We start from the raw sequence: 27770 nt of genomic DNA on the forward strand, positions 1-27770 counted from the left end.
ATAACATATTTCTATAAGTTCAAAAGCTTTATTCAGCAAAATTTTAAGTCATTTAGTGAAAAAAAAGCTAAAAAGTTATAATTTATGCTGACTGAAATTTTGAAAAATAAGGGCAACAAGTCCCAGTATGTTAAACATATATTTTTACATTGTTTGTAGAGACTTTTTACAGATCTAGTTCCTTAATTTCTGTACATTTAACATGGTACAGACATCATATAAATCACAGTACACCCATTTTTCTCATGAAAATTTGATCCCTGTGAATATTATACTTTAGGCACACTGTGCCATTGTCCTTATTAATGACCCTGTCATCTCCAGCTGTTAACATCATAACTTGAGGACACTGCTTAAATGAGCTTGTGTCAATGGCACCGTTAAAAGGGAATCTACCATCATTGATATAAGGGAAAATGCCAGTTCCCCTAAAGCCACTTTTTACTTGTTCTACTGTGAAAGAACTTTGGAAAAGGTTGTGCAGCAAACTAGGAAAATGCTTCTTTGATACTGGGCCATAGTGTATTCTTGCATATTTCAATTGCAGACTTTGCCATTTGGTCTTCACAGGTCTGAAAACTGATGTATCCAGAGGTTGGAGAAGATGGGTTAGACAAGAGGACAGGCATAAGAGAATGGCATTAGTCTTTTTTTTTTCTGATTCAATAGGAGGCAAGCTTACTTGTGAGGCATACATATCAAATATGAGGTCTCTTTTGTGGCTTTCAAGATGTTCTGTGTTCGTAAGAAAAATGTTTTGAGTCCAACATTTTTCTTAAGAACACAAAACATCAAATAGTTCAAAACTGATGTGATTCCATCTAGCCCTTCTTACTTTTAGTTATAGGCAGCTTCATTAGGGCTACTCTGAATCTACTCGCAATACAGTTTTTCCCCGTGTACACTACATAAGGTGGCATTATCTTGGTACTTGCGGAGCATGCACAATTTACTGTTACTTGTTTGCATCAAGACATCTGCTTACATGTGACAGAATTATAGGCATTTATCATTGTCTGGCTAGTTTCAAAGGTCTTCTTGTTTATTACCTCTTTCTTTTTGTATGTTCAAATCATTCTGCTAAATTAAAAAAGCAATAAGTAAAAATAAACCTCTTTTAACAGTTAGGGGCATTAAGCCCCCACTAATTAAAGCATTTGTTTTTATAAACTAATTAAACTAATTAAAAATCAACAGAACCATATTTATCTTAGAAATGGTATCTATTTGAAATATTAAATAGAAATTCAGTATTAGAGTGAATTTTAGAGCTATTTGTAAACAAGAATGTCTAAGAGATTTGTTTTATAAATCTGTTAGACATTCATCAAACTGTCATTTTACTTTGCTAAAATTAATACCTTCATTTGCTCCACAAATATCAGTATTTTAACTGAATTAACTAAAGCATCTTGTATTAATGATTCAAACTGCTTAGAAATTTAATCGATAAGATTAATAGATATGGATTAATGAAATATTTACATTTGATCCACTTTTGAATAGTAGAAAAAGTTAGCACTTCTGAAATTATTTGGCACTAAACTATCATCAAGCTAATGATAACATTTACAAACAATCATAGCTTAGAAACCACTTGAATAGAATTAAAAATAATTGATAATGGTGCTGCAATACTATTACAAAATTTCATTAACTCTTAGACTTTGCCCACACTGTTATATTAATGTTTGATTTCTATCAGAACTCTTGTATAAATCTTGTTCTCATCAGTGGATTTATTATCATTCAATTTACTAAAGTTTTATTCACTAAGATCAGGTTAAAAAAATAATTTTTTCACAACTAAAGTAAACTTAACAATTTTGATGGTAAGAACAAGTTTGTAAAGGGAGTGAAGGTAAAATGGTTTAAATTTGCAAATGTTAGAGTTATTTTGGGTTCAATAAATTATGTGAATTTCACGAGAACTAGATTTTAATAGAATTATTATAAAATGAGATGATCAAAATATTTTCTTAATTACTGTATTTTTTTAGTAATATATAAATAATATCAGTAATATATAAATATTTTATTAATTACTGTATTTTTTTAGTAATATATAAATAATATCAGTAATATATAAATATTTTATTAATTACTGTATTTTTTTAGTAATATATAAATAATATCAATCAAAAAATCTGTTTTACAGATTTTTTGATTGATATTATTTTTACTGTTTGTATGCTCTTAAAATAAGTAATTTTTACTGAAAATAAGCTAAGTAACCGGAAAGAGTTACACGAAATAAAAAAGTAATTCATCAAAACTCTAGTTTCATATGTTTTTGTTTTAGATTGTTATATCAAGATTTGTTATAAAAGTGTTATTTTTAGCTTTTAAATCTTCATAAATATATGACATTTCACATTTGGTCAAATAATGCATGATGTTACAAAGACCAAAAAATTGGATTGCAGAAACATTATGGAAACCAAGAAAAACACACTCGTTGGAGCAATTAAGGTATAAAATATTAAATTTTGATTTTTATTAATTTATTTAATATATTTTTTATTTATTGAGTTTATCTATAAGAGGAGACAAAATTTTTGTATATTTTTGTGTATATATTTATTTATATTTGTTGTATATGTTATTGTATACTCAATATATACATATACTTATGTTATGTTACTTATGTTTAAGGGCTGATGACACAGGTTTTAAAGTGGGGGCAAAATAGTATATATATATATATATATATATATATATATATATATATATATATGTATATATATATCAACTTGTTTCTCCGCGCAGCGGCCTTGTTCGTCGAGGTTCGTGTTTCGGATTTATAGAGTTGAGAGAGGGTTATAACCACTATTAAGTAGCCTTCTCATCTGTAGTGGCCTTCTTGGCCTTAAGGAGGAGAATAACAAAACAAAAAAAAAAAAAAAATAAATATATATATATATATATATATATATATATATATATATACATTGTATATATACTTATGTTGTAAGTATATATACAATACAACACAAGTATATATTCATATATACTTGTATTGTATACTTGTTGTATAAATATTTTGATTTATATTTCTAAATGTAGTATTTCAAAGAAAATCTATTCTTAACTAAGGATACACTTTTGCTTTAAAAAAAAATTTATATATATATATTTATATATTTATATATAATATATATATATATATATATATATATATATATATATATATATATATATATATATATATATATATAAATATATATATAAAAGTTAGAAAACATTAAATTATACAAATTCTCTTTATACAATTAATAATTTATTATTAGAAATTTTTGCTGGATTATGTTTCCCCTTGTTTAAAATTTTTAGATGTTGTTGAGTTCAAATCCTAATTTGAAGTTTTGTTTCGCCTATGTATCTCTTTAAGCATTGCATTCAATTAAATAAGTTCCTGGTTGACTATTATGCGACAATTTAGTTTTGTTTTCTGATTTTAGTAATGTTCTTAAATTTGGATCTGATTTGAAGACTACTCTATAGCTAGCTTTCAGAAACATTTTACTTAGTTTCGGGTATATGATGGGTGATGGTATCCACGGTAACAATACAACAGGGAGGTTAAGAGAATCTGATTGAATTTGGTGATATTTAGGGACTGTTTATTTCCAATTAAGTTGGCAATATGTGTAAGTTGACATATGTTGTCAGGGTGTTAGACAGGGAAAAAATTTATACAGCGTTTTTGCAAATTTTGGATTTGGCCTAAAATAAAATAAAAAGATAAAGGCTATATTTTTCTATTTTAATAATAATTATTCAACTTGTTTCATTCTCAGCAATCTTCTTAAGTTTTCATATCTAAATCACTTTCTTCTTTGTGTGATATAGTAGAATTTGATCTATTTTAATTGCATACATCACTTTTAAATACAGTTTTAAAAGGTTAAACGATTAGTTTAAACATGTATTGTTTTTTATTTTCGTTTTCATTTCATTATTTCATTTCATTTCGTTTTCATTATTTTTATTTTTGTTTTCAAATTATAAATGTAAAACTAAAAACTAAATAAATTTTAACTTTTAACAAAACATTTTAATGATTTCCACAATCCTCTTTTAACTTTTTAAATAGCTAAAACAACTTTTTAATTGACGACTGTCGATAAAAACACTATACATTATATTTAGGGTTGCCAAATGAACGGCTTTTACTAAGGAAAACACAGTTAAAAAATTAATTTTTTACAGGTTTGGTGCTGTATTCTTTTCCATAAAAGCCAGACATGGCTTTTACAGAGAAGAATGCAGCAACAAACCTGTGGCTACCTTAATTAAATGGAAAGTTTTTGAATATTTAAGTTTTCAAATACTTTAGTATTTTAAAACTACAAACTTTATAATACTTAAATAAAATTTTTAAACTTTTTTTATATAGTTACTCTTATTTTTATTTATCTATTTTTATATTATAATATTATATTATAATTTTTATCATTAAATAAATTTTAAAGTTAATAAACTTATTTAAATTGATAGCTTTGAAATTGAGGAACTTGGTTGGCTTGCCGATTTCCATCGAATTGAATGTTTGTTAAAATACTTTAGTTAATTTAATTTAAATAGTAACAGACATTTAAGGGGCAGAGTGATCTTCTTTTACCACACAAGGGCAGCAACTAAATTTAATCGGCAAATTTATATATCCAGTATACTAGGTATTTAAATAAAAAAATGCTTTTAAATAAAAATATTTGTAAATATTTTTCAATTTATAAATACGAAACATATCTAAATTTTGTATTTGTAAATTTAAAAAAAAAAGATTTTATATTTATAAATATTGGTTAATAATTAATAATATTAGAATAGTTTTTAATTATCTCCTTAAGGATTTACGCAAATATAACATAAATAATGTCTCATTCCAAGTTTTATTTATAATATTAATTCTTTTAAAAAGAAAACATTACCTTATTTTAAAGTATAATATTTATTAATATGCAAAGATCTTTGTAACATTCTTAACTTACTATAAACAGTAAAAATAAAGAATTTTTGAATAATTAAAATAAATTAAAAAAATAATTTATTAAACATAATGAAAAATCTTAACAAGAAAATAACTGACGTCAATTAAAAATTAGGAAAAAAAAGAATTTTTAACTTTTGAATGAATGATCTTGCTTGTTAATGACAATGCTTTTTTACACTTAAAAAAAAATCAATCAACTTAATTCATTTCTTTGTCGTGCTTACTAATTGCGTTTTTACATGTCTAGTGTGACACTTTAAATCTAATCTTTTTTTTTTCTATGATCTTATGAACCTTTGGGAATTTTAAAACAATTTGGAATACCCCATTATAGGCGATGCCATCAGGCTGGCTAGCACCCTGGTTGTATAATTTAGATAACAGGCAGTTTAGGAAAACTAAATTTTTAAGACTCTGTTTTTTACATTTTTTCTTGAGCAAAAAAGAAGCCACTTAAGTGCTGATGTCAGTTAATTTTAAACTGTTTCTAATATTACAAAAAAAAATTTTTATATAATTTTTACGAGCTAATGATGGTGGTAACCAAAATCCTGCAAAAATTTCTAATAATAAATTATTAATTGTATTACGAGAACTTATATTATATATATATATATATATATATATATATATATATATATATATATATATAAATTATGTCAGTGTATCCTACAAACAGAGTGCTCAATGTTCCTAAAGAACAGAGCAATAATAAATTATGTTAGAATACACTAACATAATTTATATATTTATATATTAAGCTCCAGGTTTATACTTGTTGAGCACTCTTAATTGTATTTTATATAAAGTAAACATGTAAACTAACAATTTCAATTATTCTCTAAAAAAATATCCCAATCCCAGAAAAAAGTTATAACATTTCTTTAATTGAAAAAATAGAACACTTTATTAAAAGAATTCATTGGAACCCATTTTTCTTAGAATCTGTAAACAAAAAAAGTCCTATAATTGAAAATAACCAAAAAGAAAATTTCGGATTCAAAACAAAAAATGCCCCACCATTTATTCCTAACCTAGAAAACTTCCGAAATATTAATAATGATTTCCAAAAGGAACTCAAGTTAGACCTTAATAATATAAAATCAAACCCTAATATTTTAGTTTTTGCTGATAAAACAAGCAACATATACCAAATTGCCCCAGATAATCACCATAAATTACTGCGCGATAATATTTCTCATAACTACGTAAAAGCCCTGAAAAACTTAGAAAATTCAATTAATTCAAAGGCCAAAGCATTGTTAAAACAATTAATTTAGATGCTAGAATTGAATCAGTCGCACCGGCGCAAGCGTTTATCACACTTAAAGATCATAAACCAAATTTTCAAAATAAACTTCCTTGTAGGCTACTAGTACCTTCAAAAAGTGAACTAGGGCACGTTAGTAAAATTAAATTAGACAAAATAAATAATATTATTCGAAAAAAATTAAATTTGCAACAGTGGAAAAACACCACTGATGTTATAAATTGGTTTTCTAAAATTAGTAATAAAAAATTTTTTTGCAGTCAACTTTAAGCATCATTAAATCAATTGTGTAAAATTCAATAGGTTTGAAAAGCAATTAATTCACCAATACACAAATAAATTCTTAAAACAATACTTGATAAGATATCTAAAAAAACTTTCAGCTATTTTAACGGAAAACTCATTTTATTTGATGCATTCTTTAAAGTCGTGATTTTTTTTTAAGTGTGAGATTTTATTTTTTTTGCATACTGTATATATATATATATATATATATATATATATAATATATATATATATATATATATGTATATATACATATATATATGTGTGTGTATATATATATGTGTGTGTGTATATATATATATATATATATATATATATATATATTATATATATATATATATATATATATATATATATATATATATATATATATATATATATATATGCAACCCTCGGAATTAGGAAAAATGAGGTCAGCAAGGTATTGCCAACCCAAAACCACTTCAGGTTGGCAAAAAAATTTTCACAGTAAAACTTAAAACAAAATAACAATAAATTTATAGCCGTCAAAATCTATATTTCATAAAAATGCATCTTTGTCGGATGACAATGGCCATTCTTCATCAGAGAACAAACTAATGTCAATGTCTTTAATGGATTGTTCTTCTTCAGATGAAGTGATTTTTTCTAACAATTGTGTTATTGTTTTCTGGCTAGAGTTGTTTGAAGCACGTTTTTTTAGATACAAATGACCGTCTGGTCGAAGAACTCGTTTTCTGACTCCACCATCAGGATACTCTGTTAAATACATTTCTATGGCGTGTTTTTAGCGGCTTTCAGAGAAGTTTCTATTGCATCTGGGCCAAAGAATATCTTCTAAGGTTTGATTAGATAATGGTTGGTGAGTTTTAGAAAATACTTTCCATAGAAAAGAGAGTACATGCTCTGACTCCACATTACTTATAGGTAATGCAATGCAAATTTCAGCTATATGTAAAATGTTTCAAATGCCTAGCTCATACTTAGATAAAATACTGCTTGTCAAAGTTTTCAAGGAATTTTATGATTCTAAAAAGGGCCTGCTCATATAATATTTCAACTTCACTTGGTAATTTTTTTAAATCACATTTGTTTGCTAACAAGATAGGTTTGAATAAATCAACAATAGTATTAACAAAGTTAAGAATTTCATCAGACGATTCCACCAATATGTATGACTTCGTGTCTAGAAAAGATGCTATTGCGTTAAATAAAGGATTTTCAGTAACAGATTAAAACTTAGCGCAAAGTAACTCGTTTAATTTTTTCAAAATGCCAGTAAAAAAGTTTGCACATTGAAGTTGTGCATCATCTAAAGTCCCTTGCAATAATAAGCCATAATATGAATAATTTGCTTGATTTTTAGTGGAGCAGTCTTTTGCTCTCGTTTTTCTACTTCAAAATTTATGTCAGGCTCAATTACCACATCTTACTTTTTAAATCTTACCACATCTGATTTTTTAAATGCTTTTTTTTTTCACAAGCTAATAGTTTAAAAAGTATTTTAATGGTTTTAGCACACAAAAATAATATAGTCAAAAGCTGTGGAAGAATTAATTCCAAATCTTGCAGAATTTTACTTACTGGTTCGAGTCTTTTTAAAATATCTCTTTTTATACAATTAAAAATAATCTTTAAGATATTCAAATTATCTTTTGTTTTTATTTGTTTGTTGTATGGATTTAAAATTTGCTGGTTTGCAAAGCCTAAAAATATTGGAAGGTTTCTAATTGTAGAGTTAAGTGCATTAAGTTGATGCTCAATTCATCTAGTTCCCGTTGGTCTCTTATATCTTACTAAAATAATGTTCATGAATTGTGATTGTCGCTTTAACAAACGCCATTTTAAATTTGCTCATTTAAAAAAGTATATTTAAATATTTGCACAATCTTTTTCAACATCGCAATTTTCTTGCAATCCTGTAAATGCATCATGCAAGATAAGTTCAATTTTATGGCCAGGGCACAAAATTAGTTGGTAATGATCTCCTATTTTCTTCTTTATAAGATGGTACATCTTAATATTAACTGTGGCCCCTTCAGTACATAGTCCTATTTCCTTGTTGGCACGCTGCATATTTAAATGTAACTTGCGGATTGAGTTTTCTTAAGCTGTTTTGAGCCCTTCTGCATCAGCATCAGCTACTACTTCCAGACTCATAACTGAAAATTTTGAAACACCGGTAGCAGCCATTTTCATTACAAATAACTCTTTTTCATCCTTTGACTTAGCACTGCTGCTACCACCACTCATTACTCCATAATAAGATATACAGTTTTCGTTAAGTGGTTTGGTTATATCATTCAGCAAAATACGTTTACTTAAGTATTTTACAATTTCAGCACATGCAGAATCACTTAAGTAGCTATCTCCTAAATCAACGTCATGAATTTCTTTTTCAAAACATGCCAACACAGAGTAAAAATTAAACCCTTTTCCTTTTGTAACTAATGTAAAATATGCTAATTGAAATTTCTTTAATAATTAGTTTGACTGGCGAGTTCATAAAATTTGCATATGTGTAACAGTAGTGGTTTATTTTTCAACGACTGTTTAACTTATTCTGATGTTATCAGTTTTATTTGCATTTCTTTTTTCCCCTAATTGGTGAACAGCTGTTTGAGTAAAACTTTTGTTCACGTGATCCTTAAAATTATTTCTTTTAACTGTTTTTGTTCCTTTGATAAATGTTTCGGCACCTTTATTAAAAAATTTATAAATAAAGTAATCTACCTATAAAAACATATTATAAGATAAAATAAATATTAAATTATCAAACTTGTGCAACACCTTTTTATTCCGAAAATTCTCTAATTTTATTTGCATCGCGGTAACAACTTTATTTATGCTTTTACATCAGCGTTTTTTTTATTTTGAGTAGCCTGCTCACTTATTTGACTTGATGTATTTTGTTCGAAAATTAACTAAAATAAGGAGCGTTATTTGCTATTTTTGTGTAGAAATTACTTAAAATCTAAATTATTAATTCATTTTTATACATATTTATTTACTAATTAACTCCCAACATGAATAAAGCTAGAAAAAATTTTCTTCTAATTAAAAAAGTGGTTGCACAAACCAATATATATATATATATATATATATATATTTTTTTTTTTTTTTTTTTTTTTTTTTTTTTTTTTTTAGATTATTCACCTCCCCAAGGCCCGAGGGGGGCCACTACAGTCGAGGAGGCTTCTCATTTTTTTGTGTTTTTTTTTATTTTTTTAATTTTTTTTTAGTTATTATTCGTGGTGCAACCTTCTCTCAACTCTTTAACTCCGAAACACAAACCTTGCCGAGCAAGGCCGCTGCGCGGAGAAACTAAGTTGATATATATATATATATATATATATATATATATATACATACATATATATTATTTACAAAAAGGTACAACTAAAAAAGAAAATATTTTATATAATGAGGAATCATGTTATCCATCTTTTTTACATGTTTTGGTGCCTTTGAGGCCTTGTGCACCGCATAACCTTGCTTGTATGGATGGCGCAGGTCTGTCAATGTTTGTATATTCACGCACCTAATAAACTTTAATAAGCAACAGTAATAGTTACACACAAAATTAAAAAAAACTTTTTAACAAAAGTTCAAAAATAAAATTTCCAAAAATACTATTCAAACCTGCGCCGCTTCCTTCATGAAACATCGTAACTTTTTTAGTGCTATGCTAACTAATTTTACAGTGTAATTTTTTTGGTAAAAATTAAATTTTCACTAAAAACGAGCTCGTGTTTCACTATAACGAGTTACGTGACTTTTTATAAAAATTTAAATCTTGTTTATTCTAGCTTTATTACAAACTTATTAAAACATTATCAATTAAATCAAAAATAATTTAAGAAAAGTTATATTCTCATGGCAATTTTTTTTAGGCATTATCAGGTTGGCAGTTAGGTTGACATTGCCAAATGCTGACCCTAATTCCGAGGGTTGTATATATATATATATATATATATATATATATATATATATATATATATATATATATATATATATATATATATATATATATATATATATATTATATATATATATATATATATATATATATATATATATATATATATATATATATATATATATATATAAATAAATATATATATATATATATATATATATATATATATATATATATATATATATATATATATATATATATATATATATATATATATATATATATATATATATATATATACAACCCTCGGAATTAGGGTCAGCATTTGGCAATGTCAACCTAACTATATATAATATATATATATATATATATATATATATATATATATATATATATATATATATATATATATTTATATATATATATATATATATATATATATATATATATATATATATTTCTTGAACAACGCAATAGCAATAAATGTGAACATATTTTAAAGAAAAACACGATATTTTTTAATCTTGACATGTTTCATAATTAACGTACTACATTTTCAAAAGATAAAATTACAAATTTAAAACTCTGGATATAAATATATAAAAAAACAAAACAACAACAACAACAACAATAAAAAACTAGATAGACAAATTTATATTATAATGAACAGTTTGTTTATTCAAAGATGGGTTTTCCCATTTAACATGGAGTTCTTCTTTAATTTTTAATTTGTTTTTGTTAGAAGCAGTATCCAAAATTTTAAAACAATTATAGTTACTTAGATTTTTACAATTAACCGATGAAATTAGACAAATTTAATATTATAATGAACATTTTGTTTATTTAAAGATGGGTTTTCCCATTTAATATGGAGTGCTTCTTTAATTTTCAATTTGTTTTTGTTAGAAGCAGTATCTAAAATTTTAAAACATAAAAATTTTAAAACTTTTAGCCGCAAATATTTTACGAAAGCTGGAAAAGCTTTATGTTAAAAGTAACAAAGCTCGTTTGGATATAAACTTTCTTAAAAACTTCAAACTATTTAAAGTGTATCCAAAGCATCTCGGTTTTAACATACCTCATGCAAACCACTCTGATATAATTTCGATAAAAAAGCGATTACTCAAAAGTGCATTACATAAAAGAATCAACGAACAAAAATCTCTGTTGAACAAATTAAATGGTTTAAAATCTCAAGTAAGAAACAATTGCACAACTATACAGTGGTATTTTTTGTTAAAAGTAATTAATAATAACTTAAAGAAAAAAGAACTTTCCATTATTAAAACTCACAAGAATAAATTATGCTCCCTCACAAAACTTACTAGCCTTCCTTCTAAACACCAACACTTTGTTCATAATATGTCATCATACACTTTACAACAGGATGAACTAGAATTATTAAACAACGGTCTTAATTTTGCTCTACCGCCAGTATTTATAAAAAAGACCAACGTTTTCGCTCAGTTTGCTAGCATTGCACAGTTTCTTAACACTCAACTTAGAAGCAGTGATTCAGAACCTCAACTTAAAAGCGAACTCTCTCATTTAGCGAACAATTATGTATATAAATACACACCATCTGAAGGTTGTCTAAGGAAACACAAAATACTGAAGAGATTAAAGAAAAATGAAAGCATTATAATCATAAAACCAGACAAAGGGAATGGTATAATTATTTTTAATAAGGTTGACTATATTAAATCTTTAACTAATATTATAAGTCCATGTGCAATATGGCACTGTTAATACTTTTATAGTTTTCAGCTGTTGATGGAATCAGCCTCTCTGAGAGTTACCACAGAGTTCGGGAAACCTGACTACCAGCCGGCCTCAGAATCATAAAACTGAGTTTTAGAGCTGTACCCTCATTAGGAGTTAATAGAATGAGTTGCCTAGTCATAAAAACAGAGACACAACCAAAACCCATTTATTGAGTCAAGAAAATCCAGCATTCAACATCCTTTACTGGAAACAATGTATTAAAAATACATCTGCGCCAGCCTAATAGATGAAAGAGGGATGCAAGGCTTGTCAACTGATAAAATCTGTTTACCCCTTAATTCTTTGCCTAGAATGCCTTCTGCAAGACAGTAGCTGGATGCATTTAATATCTGCCCAAGATGAGTATTTTTATTGAGACACCATCTCTAGCCTTTACTCAACCAAGAGCCCCAAGGCAGGGGGTGTTTTAAGTCGGAGTTGGCATCTCCTAGCCTTTGCCTAAAAAAAGGCATATCCTACAAGGCAGCAGGACATGAAGAAGATTGTACTGGGTTACATGTTACCAGTAGCAGGATAACCTGACCTGACTTTAAACTTACCTACTACTTAATCCCCAATACAACTCACATTCTGTTAAGCAATGTCCAGCAATTATGTTTAACGGTCCTATCACTGCCAATGGTTGCATTATTTACACCCTTTATAACAAGGTTGACAATTTACAAAGACTATTCGTTTGGAAATTTTGAAGAACAATGTTTCTAATTGATTTTGAATTAGAAAGTTTGAATTAGATATTTCATGCAATATCATTTTATCTTATAAATGGATTAAAGTATCATGTTAGTTCAGTTGTTTTTTGCTTAAAATGAGTTATAATAAAACATGTTTAAAAATAAACATTTTTTATGACAATCTGTTAGTTGTATTATTATTAGATTAATCATCCTTATTATTATTTCTTTTTCATCCTCATCTAGAGAGACCATATCACAATAATTTATGATTTTTTTATTGAAAGTTTAAAATGCGGAAAAAGTAGTGTGTCAAACCTGACACACCATTTAATATGATAAATGCAAGAAAATGAAAAAATAGTAGTTTGATAAATTTTTATTGGTTGAACTAATTTGTTCAACTAATAAGAGTTATTTGTTTTATTAAAAAGTAAAATCTTTTAAGGGTATTTAAAAAAAAAAAAAAGATACTTACATATTTATAAAATAATATATAATGGTAGTTTCATATTTCTATTTCAATATTAATCAGGTTAGCCAACTCTGATAATACTTTAAAAAATGTTGTGCAGAAAATCTCAAATAATCAATTATTGTAAAATAATAATTTCTTATTACTTTTTAGATATCTTCATTATGTACTTCAACGAAATAGTACTGTAAATGATGGAAATAAAAGTCTCCTTGTTGAAACATTGCGACAAATGGCAGAGATTCTTATATGGGGAGACCAAAATGATTCAACTGTTTTTGAGTATTTTTTTTATTTTATTCTATATTAAGAACGAGTATAAGAATTTATTTTATTTCTATAAATTCGCAGGTGAAATAAATATAGTAAATAGAAATAGTCATTAAGTATCTGAGATTATTCTGATGACAGCTTTTATCAATTTTTATTTTATTATTCATCAATAAACATTATCAATCATTATAATAATATTAATTTTTTTTAGCTAATATATATAATTAATTACATATATATTAGCTAAAATATATATATAAATAATATATATATATATATATATATATATATATATATATATATATATAATTAGTTATATATATATATTAGCTAAAATGTATATATAAATAATATATATATATATATATATATATATATATATATATATATATATATATAAATATATGTATATATATATATCCATATATATATATATATATATATATATATATATATATATATATATATATATATTATATATATATATATGTATATATATATATATATATTTATATATTTATATATATATATATATATATATATATATATATATATATATATATATATATATATGTATAATTAATAATTCTAATAACCTAAAGCGTGACTAAAGTAGACTTATTTGTGACTTGTTTCATCTTTAGATCTTTAGATTGATTGGCAAAGATTCCAATAGTCACATGTCTAGCCTGGGTATATATTTATGATCAATTAGCGTATTTGTCATGAAATCAAGTTGATCATTTTTTCCACCTCTTTACTCAATCACCTTTCTCTTTGTTGTTTATTGTTCTCCTTTTTTTCAAAAATGCTCTTTTTTTTTTTTTTTTTTTTTTATCAAATTGATAGAGCCCTTTCACTTTATCTATCAGCCAATATTATTGTTATTGACAGAGCCCTTTCACTTTATCTTTATCTTTACTTTGGGCTGATGTCTTTTATCTCTCCACTTATAAATATGTCTCTCACATATTCTCCTGGATCAGGCAGGTATTGAAGCTTTTATTTCTTCCTGTCACTTTTAAGTCAAGCCTCATGGTTTTCACCTTCTTGTGAAGCTATTTCTTATTACAATCATTTTCCTTTGCTTAAAATTGCATTACATAACAATAATCAAGTGAAGTGTATATTAAATTGAAAGCATCTTAAATTACTTATTTACAGTTTTTTAGTATTTCATAAATTTAAACTAATAAATTTTTGAAATCTTTATATGTTCGTTTTTTTGTCATATGTTTTCTTAATAGCGCATTTTAATCAATAACTTTGTTTTGGGCAACATTATTAAGCTTGGTAAACATTAAAAAGTAAATTGTGTTTTGGGCATGACTAAAAGATGTGAATTTATCTAGTTATATAATTTGTATCTGTTTAAATATCTAAATACATATCTATTTATAAATGTCAAAAACTATCCATTATATTAGTATATATTTATTTATATATCTATATAGATTTTGTGATAATATAAATGTATAATTATAATTTTTTATACTAATACTTTAAATTACTTTTTAAATTACTTTTTAGTACTTTTAAGTTGTTTTCATTAAAACCATATTTTAATGTTTTTAGTTTTTTCCTCGAAAAGAACATGTTGCTCTTCTTCTTGAAATTTATGACACAAAATTGTGGGAGTTACATTACAGTTCAGCTCCTTCAAACTCTTAACATCCTATTTGAAAATATCCGGCATGAAACTTCTTTATGTATGTTTTTTATAATTGTATGTATGTATGAATGTATGTATGTATGTATTTGTACTATTTTAAAATTTTTGAATTCTATTTCAATACTAACAGTAAAATGAGTGATAATTAGTTTTTATGCTTTACTTACCATTCTTGTTCATTTATATCTCAAAATTATAATTTCATGTTGATATTTGCTAAAAAGTAATCACTTATGGTTTGTCCATAAATTATGCAATGATAAATTTATTTAAAAATGGAATTTGCTAAAAAGCAAAGCAATTTTATTGAACTTAAAAATTTTTAAACTTTTTAAAAACTTATCTAGACTTGACAAAAAAAAATTTTTTTAAAATTTTGTATTTAAAAAAACAGAATAAAGATCTTAACAAAAAATAAAATAAAAAGAAAATACAAAAAATAATAATATAGCTCAACTGAAATAAAATTCAAGTTTTTAATTATTTTTAAAATAATAAACTTTAAGTTCTTATTAAAAATTTTTTAAAGAGACAATTGTTTTTTAATATTGATGTTTAAAAAAATTTATAGAACCTTTTTTTTTAATTATTTATCATAACAAATGCATACTCATATAAAAAATATATACATATACTTATTATTTAGTAATTCTTTATACAAAAAATTATTACCAGTGATTTGTTACTTTTAATTTAAAAGCGCTTTAATAATATAAGAATATTAGTAAAGATCAAAGTTATTTAACTGTAGCGGCTTTCAAAAACATTTGTCATTTTTTTTCTTTGAAATTTTTTATTGTTTTGAATAAATTAACTTTAATGATTCTTATATATAGTTCATTAAAGAGATTATCATTGGTCAGAAAAGTTGCCATTTATAAACTCAAAGTTAACTTTTTTTAAAAAAAAAAATAATTTTTTATTATAAAGAACACATATTTATATAATTTATATAATATAGATAAATAAAAAATTATATGCAACTTTTATTGGTACTTTAAACAAAAATCATTATCAGTAATTTGTTAATTGATTTTAAAATGTTTCGCTAATATGAAAACATTAGTAAAGATAAATGTTTTGATGTTATTTAATTCTGAATAATTCATAAACATTTTTATTTAGCCTGTTTTTGAAAAGTTAAAAGCTGTGATTAAATAGTCAAAACAAAATATTATTAGTGTGGTCATATAATGGTATCCAATCGCATGCTTTCCTGACCAAGAATGACATTAAAACCTAGCTCTATGTCAGTAACATTGTTTGACACTAAATGCTTCTAAGTAACACCACATCTTAGTAACACTGCTTGGCGGGCAAGGATAACAATCTTGCATTTCAAGCTTCTTGTTATTCTTGTTGCCACCATTAACAGTAACACCACTTTTAAAACATAGAAACAAATTAGTATAAACATATATATAAACTAACACATATAAACACATTACATGATACTTAAACATACTTATAAAAAACTATCAATTATGAACATTTTTAAATACCAAATTTTTTGTGTAATACTTGTTGAATAATACTTAACTTTAAAAAACAAACTATTAAAAACAATCTTGTTCTTGAACACGCAATATTTAATCAGATCAAAATATCCATACATTAGAAAGTATAACATTGTTTGTATAACATTTTTCACCTACATTAACCCTTTGTTGTACATTCCACTGAAACTAATGCTATATCAATTTATGTACATATTGATGCACTTGTGCCTTGAAACTTTGAAAAATAAAAATAAATAATAAACATAGCTATAAATAAACAGCAATAGTAGTTCAAAAACATAGAACTGCTTTGAAATAAAACAATAAAAAAAAAATTTGCTAAAAAGGATTCGAACCCCCAACCTTGTCAGCCGCAACTCAAAATTGGAACAATATAAAATTCACAGCACTACGCCAAAATATTAATTAAACAAAAAATTATAGTATTTTAACATTTTTTATATACAAATAATGTTTCTATTATGTGCATATTATTTGTGTTCTTGTATAAGTAATAACTTTTTTTTTGAAAAAACTGTATGAAAAAAAGTGAGCAATTGCTGATCTATACACGCTATAGTTGATCTATACATGTTATAGTTGATCTATACATGTTATAGTTGATCTATACACGTTATAGTTGATTTTTGTATACACACCACAGCAGATTTTTAACATACGATATAGTAGATTTGCTTGCAGACCTTGCTTGGTAGATTGTGCGAACTTTAAGAAACACATTTAGAAAAGCCTAAAAACTACTTTAAAATGTCATAAGACAAGGTTAATTTTAACTCATGAATACATGTTAAAGGTTCAGGATTGTCACAATATCATGCTACTGGTAACATATAATCCAGTATTACTTGCCTCATGTCCTGCTGCCTTGTGTGATTTGCTTTTCTAGGCAAAGACTACAAGATATAAACTCTGACTTAAAATGCCCCTGTCTAATGGCTCTTGGTTGAGTAAAGGCTAGAAGCTACTGTTTTGTAGATCTTCTAGGCAAAGACTTTAAGGATAAGCAGAATAATTATATTGACCAGCCTTCCCCCTTGTCCATCTCTTAGTCTGGCATAGATATAAATTTATGTAGCATTGTTACCTGTCTAGGATGATAAATGCTGGATCTTCTTCACTCTCCTCATGGGTTTTTGTTTGCGCCTTCTTGATAACTACTGTGCAACTCTTTCTGTTATATCCTGATGAGGGTACAACTTTAACACTTTGTTCAATCATTCTGAAGCCGTTTGGTAGTAAGATTTCCAGAACTCTGTGGTAGCTCTCCGAGATGCTGATTTCATCAATAGATGTAAAATATCTTTTAGTGTGCGTTGTCAAAGCCACAAAAGGAGCTTTAACTTACTACTTTGGGTTCATTAGCAGAACTAAGGTAATTGCTTAGCTCATTGTTTGGGATACCATGCTTTATCTTTGAATGAGTCAAGTTCTCCTTAAGTTAAATCATGCCCAAAGTACCCAAAAATATTAAAAATAAAAAACCATTATCACCACCTAACTGCTTCTTTATATATCTTTTACAAAGATATATAAAGAAACTATATATAAAGAAACTATATATATATCTTTTACAAAGATTGGTGGTCTTTGAAGTAACTTTCCATTAGTTAAGATCAAGAAATCAGGTTTGAATCCTATAACCATTCTTTTATTTTTTTACTTCCGTTTAGCATCTCTTCACTCATTCTCCTTCTTCTCTGCAACTCTTTTAGATGTACTTTCTGATCATATTGAACAGCCCTCTCTTATCGCTCAGCCAATATTGTTAGTATTGGTGACTTTAATGCTCATCACATTGAAAGACCTATCTCTAACACCACTGACCCTGCACTAAAGCCTAATAGTTTTCACCATGGTGATGCTGCTTTTTCTAATTTTAATCTTTTTTTTTTCTTCATCTTTTTCTAAAGAAAAAAACTTTTTTAAGAACAAACGTCTTTTTATTATTACAAAAAATAAAAAAGTAAAAATGCTATTCTTCAATATTCTCAGTTTAGTAAATGTTGTATCTCGGAAGTTAGGTTCTAGAGACTTTCAAAAAATCAAGTTTCAAAAGTTTTATTAGTAAGTCTTTAAAGGTTTTATTAATAAGTCTAACATTCTATTCCTAATACATGGGTCTGATCTTATTACCTTTATTATTTATTACCCCTATGGTTGGTCCCAGCAGTCTGAAAATTAGAAAATTTATAATTTTTGTAAATAATAAGGGGGGCAGGGTCACTTACAAATATTTTAAAGATATCTTAAAGGTTATTTTTGTAGCCTGATATATCTATTTTTAGATTATGTTTTGTTTTATTGCAAAAGATGATGGAAATGGTCAGCCCTACCTATTTAAATAGATGTTTGCATATTTGGGAGGTAGGGGGGGAATATTTAAGTTAAAAAAATCGGTAATTTTTAAAATTTTTATCTTAGTGTAAATAAAAATAATGCAAACAAGAAATAGTTTTGGAAAAATATCTCATCGTGAAGTTTTTCTTGTTGGAAAAAGAATTGGAACAATACCTAATACACAATTGCCAACTAAAAAAACTGTATTGCAATATTATCATTACAGAGATCTTATGCTAAGAGCTGATTTTCCAAACATTTCCTCAGTTAGTATAGCTTCATGTCCTCTTGGTGATTTCTTTACTGCACAATGTGCTGAAATAGGCGGTTGTCTCCAAAAATGTTTACCATGCGTTGTTTATGAGGTGAAGAAAATATGGCAAAAAGCAGGAATTCCTTTTATTAATACTGACAAGCATATCAGGTTTTTATAAATTTACAATAATTTTAATTTTTAGTTTAATCCAATTTCAAATTTATGTTATATAAGTAGCAATTATAAAGTCATACAATTTTATATATTTATAATAAATTACATTAATTTTAATGCATTCTTCTACATTTATTTTAGAGACAAGATTGTTGACTTGGAAAAGAAGATAAAAGATTTAAACAAACACAGGAACCGTTTAAGTACAAATTTAGTTTTAAAAAGAGAACAGTTTTCAAGAATGCTAGAGGAGGTATTTGATGTAAGTCAAAAGAATTGTGAAGGTATTGTTATGAAAGATAAAACTAAAGATATAAAAACTAGAAGTGAAGATGCAGATTTTCTTAACGACCAGAAAGGAGCGCGTGTTCAGAAAATGTTGGGTAAAGATAAAATTTCACAAAAATTTGTAAAAAACAAAACAAAAAGAGAAATGAAAATAAAAAATCAAAGAACAAAAGAGTCCATAAGAAAACAGAAAGAGTTGGTTACTGAGAAATATGAAAACACAATAAAAAATTTTAATACTTTAGATGATAACCAAGATGAAGAGTATCTACAGCCTTCTAGAAAAATTAGAAAATCTAATGTTGTTCCTCTTATTGTTCCAAAAAATATAGGAAAAGATTTAGCTCCAACAGCATCACGATATGGAATAAGTTCGACTGCACTGAGTGCAACTCTTGCTTTTCTTATAAATAATAGTTCTGGAACAACAGATGATTTTTCTATTTCTAAACGAAGTATTTTGAGGCAGAAAAAATTAAGTATAAGAAAAACTGCCTGTAATATTAAAGACAGCTTTATTACATTGGCTAAGGGTAAAAGTCTTACTGTGCATTTTGACTCAAAAATTATGTTAGAAATGAAAGAACTTGGTAAAGAAAAAGTTGAAAGAGTAGCTGTACTAATCAGTTCACCAGATCTCTCAGAATCCCAACTTTTGGGTATTTTAATTGTGAAAGATGGCACTGCTGAGTCTCTTGGGAAAGCAATCAAAAAAAGTTTACAAGACTGGGAGCTATTTGACTATGTTGATTGTCTGTCCTTTGACACCACTGTTACAAATACTGGTTGGCTAAAAGGAGTCTGTACTCTTATTGAGCAGTGGAGAGGAAAAGCTTTAATTTGGATGGCTTGTCGTCATCACGTTTATGAATTACATATAAAGGTAAATATTGAAAAAATCATATAATATTTTTATATTTATTTATATATTTAATTATTAATATTTCTTGATGAATTAAATGCTTTATTAATAAAATTTATTTAAATGATTTGAAATAAACATATTTTAGCACTTTTCAAATGTTCTTACTGGTGGTAAAACAAGTAGACAAAAGACTGAGTTATTTGATAGGCTGAAGGGTAATTGGAAATCGATTCTTGAAAAGAAGATAAATTATGATAACCTAAAAAGATTTGACCTAAAAATTATATCCTTTTTGGAAAAGCAGGTTGGTTTAATTGTCCTATTTAGATTAATGTGTTTAGTAATAAGTTTTAATAATAAAGTTTTTTGAAATTTAGGCTTCTGAATCATTAACATTCCTTCAAAATTGCCTAGATAATGATATATTTCCAAGAAATGACTACCAGTATTTTATACAATTAGCAGTTCTTTGGTTAGGTGGCAAAGTAACAAAATTTCATTTTAGATTTCCAATGGCTTCGCATCATGCCAGGTTTATGGCACAGGGAGTTTATTATTTAACATATGATCTTCTTCAGCCACAATTCAGTAACTTATGTCCTAACATAATATCATTGCAAGAGGGAAAGCTGATTTATGAAATTGCTTCATATACAGCACTATTTTATGTTCCATGGTTTATTAAAGCTCCTATCCCTGCCATAGCACCTTCTTTAGATCTAAAAGCTATTAATGAAATGATACAATATTCTGAATTCAGTTTCAAACCAGCAGAAGCCGTACTGAAATCACTTAAAAACCACAATTGGTATTTAAATTAAAAGATTTGTGGTTATGTGTCTTGCTGATAAATGTTTACCTGTAGATCAGCTACAAAAATTAGCTCTTAAATTAGCTCAAACAGCGAAGCCCACCAGTTATAAGATGGGGAAACTGAATTCCGAAATTTTTACTGACAATGAAAAAAAAATAACTAAAAATATTGAAGACTTTATTGGTCCTAAAAGCTGGTTTTTATTTGATTTATTAAAAATGACATTACATGAGACAGAATGGCTTAAAACTAGTTCATCAAACTGGGAAAAATTTTCAGGTTATATTAGATTTAAAAATTATGTCACTGGTCTTCTTGTTGTAAATGATTGTGCAGAACGTGCTATTAAACTTGGTCAAGACTTCATTGAAACTTTCAGAAACGAAGAAGATAGCCAAGCTAATTTATTAGTTGTTGCAGATCATTGGCTAAAATTTCAGACAACAGAAAAAAAATCTTGGTTGAAAACTTTAAAATAATCTTTCTTTAAAAAATAAATGCAAATGTAAAAATATTTTTTATTTAAAATATGTAGGAAAAATATATACTCCCCCCCTACCTCTCAAATATAAACATCATGTATTTTAATGGGTAGGGCTGACCATTTCTATCATCTTTTGCAGTAAAACAAAACATAATCTAAAAAAAGATATATCAGGCTACAAAAATAACCCTTAAGATATCTAAATAATATTTGTAAGTGACCCTGCCCCCCTTATTATTTACAAAAATTATAAATTTTCTAATTTTCGGACTGCTGGGACCAACCATAGGGATACTCATAAAAAAAAAAAATTACATTTTTTTAATACACATATCAAAAGGAACCAGAAAAATTATTGTGGTATTTTTTTTAATGACTAGTGTTTTATGCCCCACTCTAATATATATATATATATATATATATATAAGTTGTCTATCAAAAATAAAACAATATTTATTTACATTAATAAATTGTAATTTAACAAAGAATCTTTACAAAGAAAATAATTTACTCTTAAGTAATAAAAAAAAATAAAGGAATTCAAGAGTATGTGTATATTAATATTTTTTAAGAGAAAATATTCATATACAGAGAAATATAAAATATACTTATAGGCACATTGGTGTATATATACTTATTTGTCAACAAATTACAGACAGTTTTCCATGTTAAATACATGAAATAAATATCTAATAAATAATATACCCAATACAAAATAAAAAAAAATTGAAAACTTACCAAAATCAGTACCAGTTCTACTGTCTAAAAATTTTTATTAATATTAACCCTTCTAATAATAATAAAAAATAACAGTAAAGTGATCTAAAGTGACAAAAAATCACTTCACCTATTTCTAATAGCTCTAAAAAATAGTTTTCAGCTCTTTCCCATTGCACTAAAATATAAAACAAAACTTGCTTAGCTAAGTTGCTTAGTTCTTAAAAATCTGAAAACAGAAAAGCAAAAAACCTGGAACAAACATTTTTTATTAAAACTAATATATTTAAACAAATTTAAGTTAATAAAGCTCTAGGACTTCCTACATTGTTGATGGCAAAACTACAACACGTCCTGGTCTAATATTATGATCATTTCCAAGGTCAATTACATGTTTGTGTAAGGCATCGTACTGCTCGCTTCTCTGTTTAGGTTAATTGTCTAACTGAAAGTCTATAATTGTAATACTGAGATAATGTAACATGATTTCTAACCAATATAACACATTCAGGGTTGTGAACCAATTGATTATGCCAACCAGCATCACCCCTTGGAAAAAATAAAGAATAAGCCATAGGATTTAAGTTGACAGACATACTTGATAAAGTTTTAAAAGAATGACCTTATGGGTAAATAACAACTTTCCTGGAAGCAAGTGGAGCACCATCTTCACCAACAAATATAACTGCAACATCACCGTGTGAAGGGAGATTATAGCAACGTCTATCTTGCCCTTCAAGTAATGCGATGTTTTTTATGTGGTAAAATTTAATGCAGTAGTGGTGTAGTGTTAGAGCGCTCGCTTCATAAGCGAGAGGTTCCGAGTTCGATTCCCACCACGTCCCTGGTAGTACCACGCTCAACTTGTTTCTCCGTGCAGCAGCCTTGTTCATCAAGGTTTGTGTTTCAGAGTTATAGAGTTGAGAGAGGGTTATAACCATGAGTAGCTTCTTCATCTGTAGTGGCCTTCTCAGCCTTGGGGAGGTGAATTATAAAAAATAAAAAAAAGTAAAGACATTTTCAATTGAGCAACCTTCTATAGCTGCTTGGCGAATTTCTTCATCTTCCACTTCAGAAATGTAAGAGCAATTGGGTTCTCTTCACTAATAATATTTTGCAATCGAAACATTAAATCATTTAAACAAAGATAATTACCACATTGTCACATTCTAAAATTTACCGCTGCAAGTGGATCATAGATGTATAGTTGACATTATGTCAGTGGAGCATCTTGATTTGGCCTAAGATTACTTATACGATGAAAAACTTGACTAGATATTCTAAAACATGGCAGCCCATGGTTCATTGAACTACATTAGCTTTAAATGAAGCAAAAGAAAGACAGGCATTATAATTTCTAATATATTTAAAAAAATTTAGATTGGCATTTCCATCTGCATAGTTTCCTTTAAATAAATCTTCTAAATCTTGCGGAAATGATGAAGGTTGCAACAAAACTACCTTTCCATTATGGCAATATAAAAATTGTGTTTTATCAGGAAATTTCTTAGCACCACAATGCTGACAAATATAATTCATTTCTCCTAAATAATTATAATCTGGGATAGTATTACTTCTTGCTATACAATGCAATCTTTCGTATCTAGCAGTAATGCTAGCATTTTGTCGATTATTAATCTAATCTTGCCTAAGCCTATCTCTTTCATTTCTGCAACAATTATTTTCAACTCGCCTAACCAAGCTCTCCTCATTTGGGTTCAAATTATTTGCTTCTTGCCAAGCAGCATTTCTAGCATTTTATTGATTATTAGTTTCATCTCGCCTAAGCCTATCTCTTTCATTTCTGCAACGATTAACTTGTCTATTAACATTTCCGTTTTCTAAACTAGGATCTGCTTCTAGCTTAATATCATCCATTTAAACTTCACTTTTATTTGAAAGTAGTAACAAAAAATCTTAAACGAATCTTAAAGATTGTGATCTTTCCTATATAATTTTTTTTCTACTCTAAATAGCACACACAAATAATTTTTATATATAACAAAACTGTCATTTAAAATAAATTAAACAATAATGTTATGACTTTAAAAAATATATATATATCAGCTAGGAGATGTTTAAAAAACAATTAACTTAGCAAATAATGATAAAAAAATTATTAAAAACATGCAATTCTAATAATAAACATACTGCTAACACAGAAAAACTAAAATAACAAACATTGTAAACCCTTTTTTGCAAACTTAAATATTATTTCTTCAAAAAAACTATTAGTAAAGGTTTTTAAAAAATTCACAAATCTTTACAATATTTTGTTTTTCTATGCCACATAAATACATCATCTGATAAATCTAAAATAAAAAATGTAACGAGTAAGTTAATAAATAAGAAAAACATTACAGACAAAAAATGAAAATCAATGTACCTTATAGAGAAAAGCTGTTGTAATTTACCAGAGTAGTAGTTGTAAAATATTATTATTTCATGTTAGCTTTTACAAAATAATTTATGCTGGAACATGATTCCAAAATATTTATATCAAAATCATGTTGTAAACAGCGCTAACGACAAAAAATCAAATTGAGATTAAAGAAATTGTATATGTGGCAAAATAATTTGTCTGGCTTTTAGTGAATGATTAAAAGCAGTGATTTTTAGTAATAAAAATACCTATTTATCGTTTTTAACAAATGTCTATCATCTCAAAAGATAACAAAAAACCAACATCACAGCAACAACACACAACAATAGCACACACTATAAGTTAATATAATATGCATATAACATAACTTAAGTAACATAACATTCATATATAACAGAACATAAGTAACAACATTATGCAAAATGTTATTAAAATACATTATTATGTATTTTTAGAATAATTAATAATAAATTAATAATACTGTTGTGTAATCCTCTGTTATAAGTACATCTCTTGGCTGGCAAGGTTGACAAATCATGCTCTACACGTTTAACAAGTCATAGCACTTTGAAAACATGGAAACAACATAATATAAACATTATGTACCAACTATAAACACAATAAATGTGTTTAAATATGTGTTTAAATATGTATGTAAGGTTAAATATATACCTTATATACATATTTAAACACATTTATAAAACAATTATATAACATATACTAACACATACACAAACAATAAAAAAACACTTTACATTATTATAAAAACACATTGATAAAACAACTATAAAGCACATATTACCACATACACATACTTATCAAAAAAGCATATATGCATACAATAAACATGTGCAAACAAAAATTTTTAAAATGACACGAGAAAATTTAAAAAGATTTAAAGTAAACAAAATATATATATATATACAATATATATACTCTTAACCTTTATTTTTTATTTTTTCATAAGAATTGTAATCCTCATAAGAAAATTTGACCTTTACATACAATAACATATGACATGTCATGTCAGTGTTGGCACAAAATTTTAATTTATTTTTCTAAATTTTCTAAAAAAGAACAAAAATAGTTAATAGCATCAGAGAAATTTCAAAGTAGTTTTATGGAAATAGCATTAGTATAACTTTTTTGTTGCATAAAAAATAGTTAGGCCTCATCCATACCCCTATTTTCCTTCTAAAAAATAAAATAATAAAAACAAAATTGCTTAAAAAAAAATAAAGCTAAAAGAAAAACTAAAACAAACAAGATATAAACGATTTAAAAAATTAATTGGAGTGATCTTTTCTACTTTATATCTAATAAAAATGTTATATATAACTATTTTCTATACTTACTTCAATTATAATATGATCTAAACGATGATTATTTATCTTAATATGATTCTTTATGTAATATTTCTAAACTAATAAATAATAATTAAATTTCATAAGGAAAAAAGTTTTAACTCGCTTAGAGATCAATGACCGCGTGCATTTTGAGAACGCGCTCTTTCAAAGCCTAATAACTAATGAAATGAAGTTAAACATTAAACGTTTCTGTAGCAATTATATTAAAAATGTGCTATTTTTTGATATTTCTTCATACACACCTATCCAAAAATGGTCCCAACCTCAATTTTGAGGACCATAAAAACGACCTATTGGACATTAATCTGCAAGGTCTCTTGTATCACCAGATGTAAAAATTAAAATCTAATCTCTATAGCCTAAGGAGAAAAACACATTTAAAGTTTTATAGCTCTTTGCGCTACTGATTGCACTTGGAGCTCCGTTGTAAATCTATTTTGTTTTTTTTTCACTTTTGGGTTATGGAGTTTTTAAAAAATATCAAAAACTCTTTACATATATGTGTTGGCTATAACCTGACAAAAAATCTGCTCTTTAACGCTTGTGGTTTGTGTACAGGGACCTAAAGTATAGAGTATAGCACTAAAACCTCTTCAAAAAGAGACAACGGATGCTTAACGTTGTTATTATAACCTTATTATTGACTATGGAAGTTTCAAAATTTAATAGAATGAAGCCTTGGCATGTATCTTTTAGGCAAAAAAAATAGGAGCAAGATATCTTTTATCTGTGAAAAGATATAGCTCTTAAAGTAGAAACCTCGCCTTTGAAAAAGCGGCCAAAATGTAGCAGTTTTTTGTGGTTTTTATGTCTTTTAAAGATTCAAAGTTACATTAAATAACTAATCTAGTAACAATATGAGGTGACTAGTAAATATGGGATTCTATGGTTGTTAGACATCACATCTGTGTGTACTTTGTCTGCAAAAAGAGTGCTTTTTTTGACCTTGTTTGTACAAAAGTAGGAGCAAAAAACACATAGAGAAATTTTTTTCTAGTTTTTCTGAATTTAAAACGCATAAAAACCTCTTTTTGTTTTAGTAGTTAAACCCACAGGTTTGCTTTGTTGTTTTTTCTAAACATTATTGACCAAATATTGGATATAATAACAACTTTTTTCATATTGTAAAAATTATGTTTGAATTGTAAATTCAAAATTAGTTGGTAATTTATAAAATAATTTCAGTATTAATGTTAGAATCAAGTTTTTTTATATAAATCAAAAATGCATAACCTTG

General features: G+C 26.3%; 2 protein-coding genes across 2 annotated transcripts in view; both read left to right on the forward strand.

Moving 5' to 3' along the window:
• The first annotated feature begins 2299 nt into the window (after nucleotides 1–2299).
• Nucleotides 2300–27770, forward strand: part of LOC101236092 (protein CLEC16A) — an 89900-nt gene continuing 64429 nt past the window's right edge. The window contains exons 1-3 of the mRNA XM_065802308.1: nucleotides 2300–2472; nucleotides 13537–13665; nucleotides 15232–15365. Of these exons, the coding sequence (XP_065658380.1) occupies nucleotides 2393–2472; nucleotides 13537–13665; nucleotides 15232–15365 (343 nt within the window). The 5' untranslated portion in view covers nucleotides 2300–2392. The remainder of the gene's footprint in view (nucleotides 2473–13536; nucleotides 13666–15231; nucleotides 15366–27770) is intronic.
• On the forward strand, nucleotides 19284–21138 carry LOC136084119 (uncharacterized). The gene is made up of 3 exons (XM_065804265.1): nucleotides 19284–19609; nucleotides 19757–20786; nucleotides 20914–21138. The coding sequence occupies exons 1-3, from the start codon at nucleotides 19284–19286 to the stop codon at nucleotides 21136–21138; spliced, it is 1581 nt and encodes a 526-aa protein (XP_065660337.1).

Source organism: Hydra vulgaris, chromosome 08, assembly GCF_038396675.1.
Source record: "Hydra vulgaris chromosome 08, alternate assembly HydraT2T_AEP".
Classification (NCBI taxonomy): Eukaryota; Metazoa; Cnidaria; class Hydrozoa; order Anthoathecata; family Hydridae; genus Hydra; species Hydra vulgaris.